The sequence below is a fragment of the Gopherus flavomarginatus genome, chromosome 11 (assembly GCF_025201925.1).
Source record: "Gopherus flavomarginatus isolate rGopFla2 chromosome 11, rGopFla2.mat.asm, whole genome shotgun sequence".
Lineage (NCBI taxonomy): Eukaryota > Metazoa > Chordata > Testudines > Testudinidae > Gopherus > Gopherus flavomarginatus.
The window spans coordinates 2062623-2064381 of record NC_066627.1 but is presented as its reverse complement, the minus strand read 5'-3'; the positions used below and the strand labels follow the sequence as shown (position 1 = coordinate 2064381).

The following is a 1759-nucleotide window of genomic DNA, read 5'->3' as shown; positions in this document are numbered from 1 at the left end:
CCAGCTGTTACTTAACCCCCCACCACGCAAAGTCCTTGTGCCAGAGAAGGATTCGTTGGTGCTTCCCTTAGCTTTTAGCCTAGTGGTTAGAGCACTTGCCTGGGACATGGTAGAGCCAGTTAAATTCCCTCCCCCACATCTGATTTGGGACTGGGATTTGAGCCCACATCTTCCACTGTCAAGGGGAGGGTGACTCTGGGGTGCAGACACCCCCATTCTCTTTCAGACCTCATGAGTATTAAATTAGTCAGAGTGGAACAGCTTCAAGAGGAGAGATTGAAAGACCCCTCCCCAAAATACCCCATAGCCTGGTGCTTAGGCCATTCACCCGGGAGCGTTTTGCTGCTGTGACAGGTGATGGTGTCACAGGAGCCTAATTCATACTTTGAGAAGTGACTTTGGAGACAAAAAAATGTATTTACTATGAGGCTTAAGTGAGTGAAGACCCTAAGAAATTTGAGGGAAATTACCCACAATCTGTTTACATGGGCAAATGATCTCTGGGGTGACTAAAGGCTCCAGTGTTAGGAGGAGACCTGGGTTCTCTCATTGGGGGTTTTTGAATGGCTGTAGATGTGATTTGTGTCACTGTGTGTATCTAGTACAGTAATACGTGGCCGTGTCCTCGGTTCTCAGGCTGCCCAGCTGCAGATAGGCCGTGCTTATGGAGGTGTCCCTAGTGATGGTGAATCGCCCCTGGAAAGCCTGGGCATAGCCCGTGCCATCACTACTGGGATTAATATATCCGATCCACTCCAGCGCTTTCCCCGGAGCCTGCCGCACCCAGTTAATGTTGTAGCTGGTAAAGGTGTAGCCAGAGGTTTTACATGTCACCTTCGCAGACTCTCCAGGCTTCTTGATTTCTGCCCCGGACTGAGTCAGCTGGATTTGAGAGCTGACACCTGTAAATAAACAACAATAAAAACACAGTTAATTCCATTCTTTTCCTTCTCTTCCCAGGTTTATCCAAGTCCTTCCATTACCCTCCTCATGGCAGTATCTGATCTGCTTGTGTGTAATAATGAATTCATCCACACCACACTCCTGGGAAGGAGGGAAGTGCAGTTATCCCCATTTTGCATAGGGGAAACTGAGGCAGAAACGCAGCCTGAGATTTTTCAAGCTGTCTAAGGGATTTTGACACCTAGTTCCCATTAAAAATAATGCAAATTGTGTATCAAAATCCTCTTGATGGCTTTGAAATTCTATCCTATGTGATTTCTTTAAAGCTCTAGGATTTGGAATCCAGAATTCCTGAGTCTCTCTGCTCCGTCTTAGTCTTAAAACCATTTCCCCTATCCTAGCCCAGCAGTCCTAACCAGAAACCTGTAGGTTCATCCACTCACCTGAGAAAGCTGCCAAAAAGAAGAGAAACCCCAGACAGATCATTTTCATTCTCCACAACAACCTGGTGGGCTGCAAAGCAGTAACCCTTCATCTGCTGGCAGCTCTTCGGTGAGGGTCTCCTGCTCTCCTTTATCAGCCAATTTCCCTTCTTCATTTGCATGTGGGTGTTGCTAAATCATTTGACTAAACCTCAGATTCACCTGCCGTTACAAATAAATGACCTCAGAGTTTAGCGGGACCCAGTCATGGAGGATGCCAGAGCAAATGAATGAAATTTAGGCACCAATCCAGGAAAACACTAAATCACTCTGAGCTCAGTGGTACTTAAATACGGGCTTAAAGATTGTTGGTAAAATCCAATATTAAGGTGTGTAATACTGGGCTATCCAAATGTAACACCCAGGATATGAAA

General features: G+C 46.2%; 1 gene segment (V, D, J or C); it reads right to left on the bottom strand.

Moving 5' to 3' along the window:
* Nucleotides 1-585: 585 nt before the first annotated feature.
* Nucleotides 586-1442, bottom strand: LOC127031695 (immunoglobulin heavy variable 1-8-like). The segment is given in 2 exon segments: nucleotides 586-902; nucleotides 1347-1442. Coding segments are annotated over 2 exon segments (366 nt in total).
* Nucleotides 1443-1759: the final 317 nt, after the last annotated feature.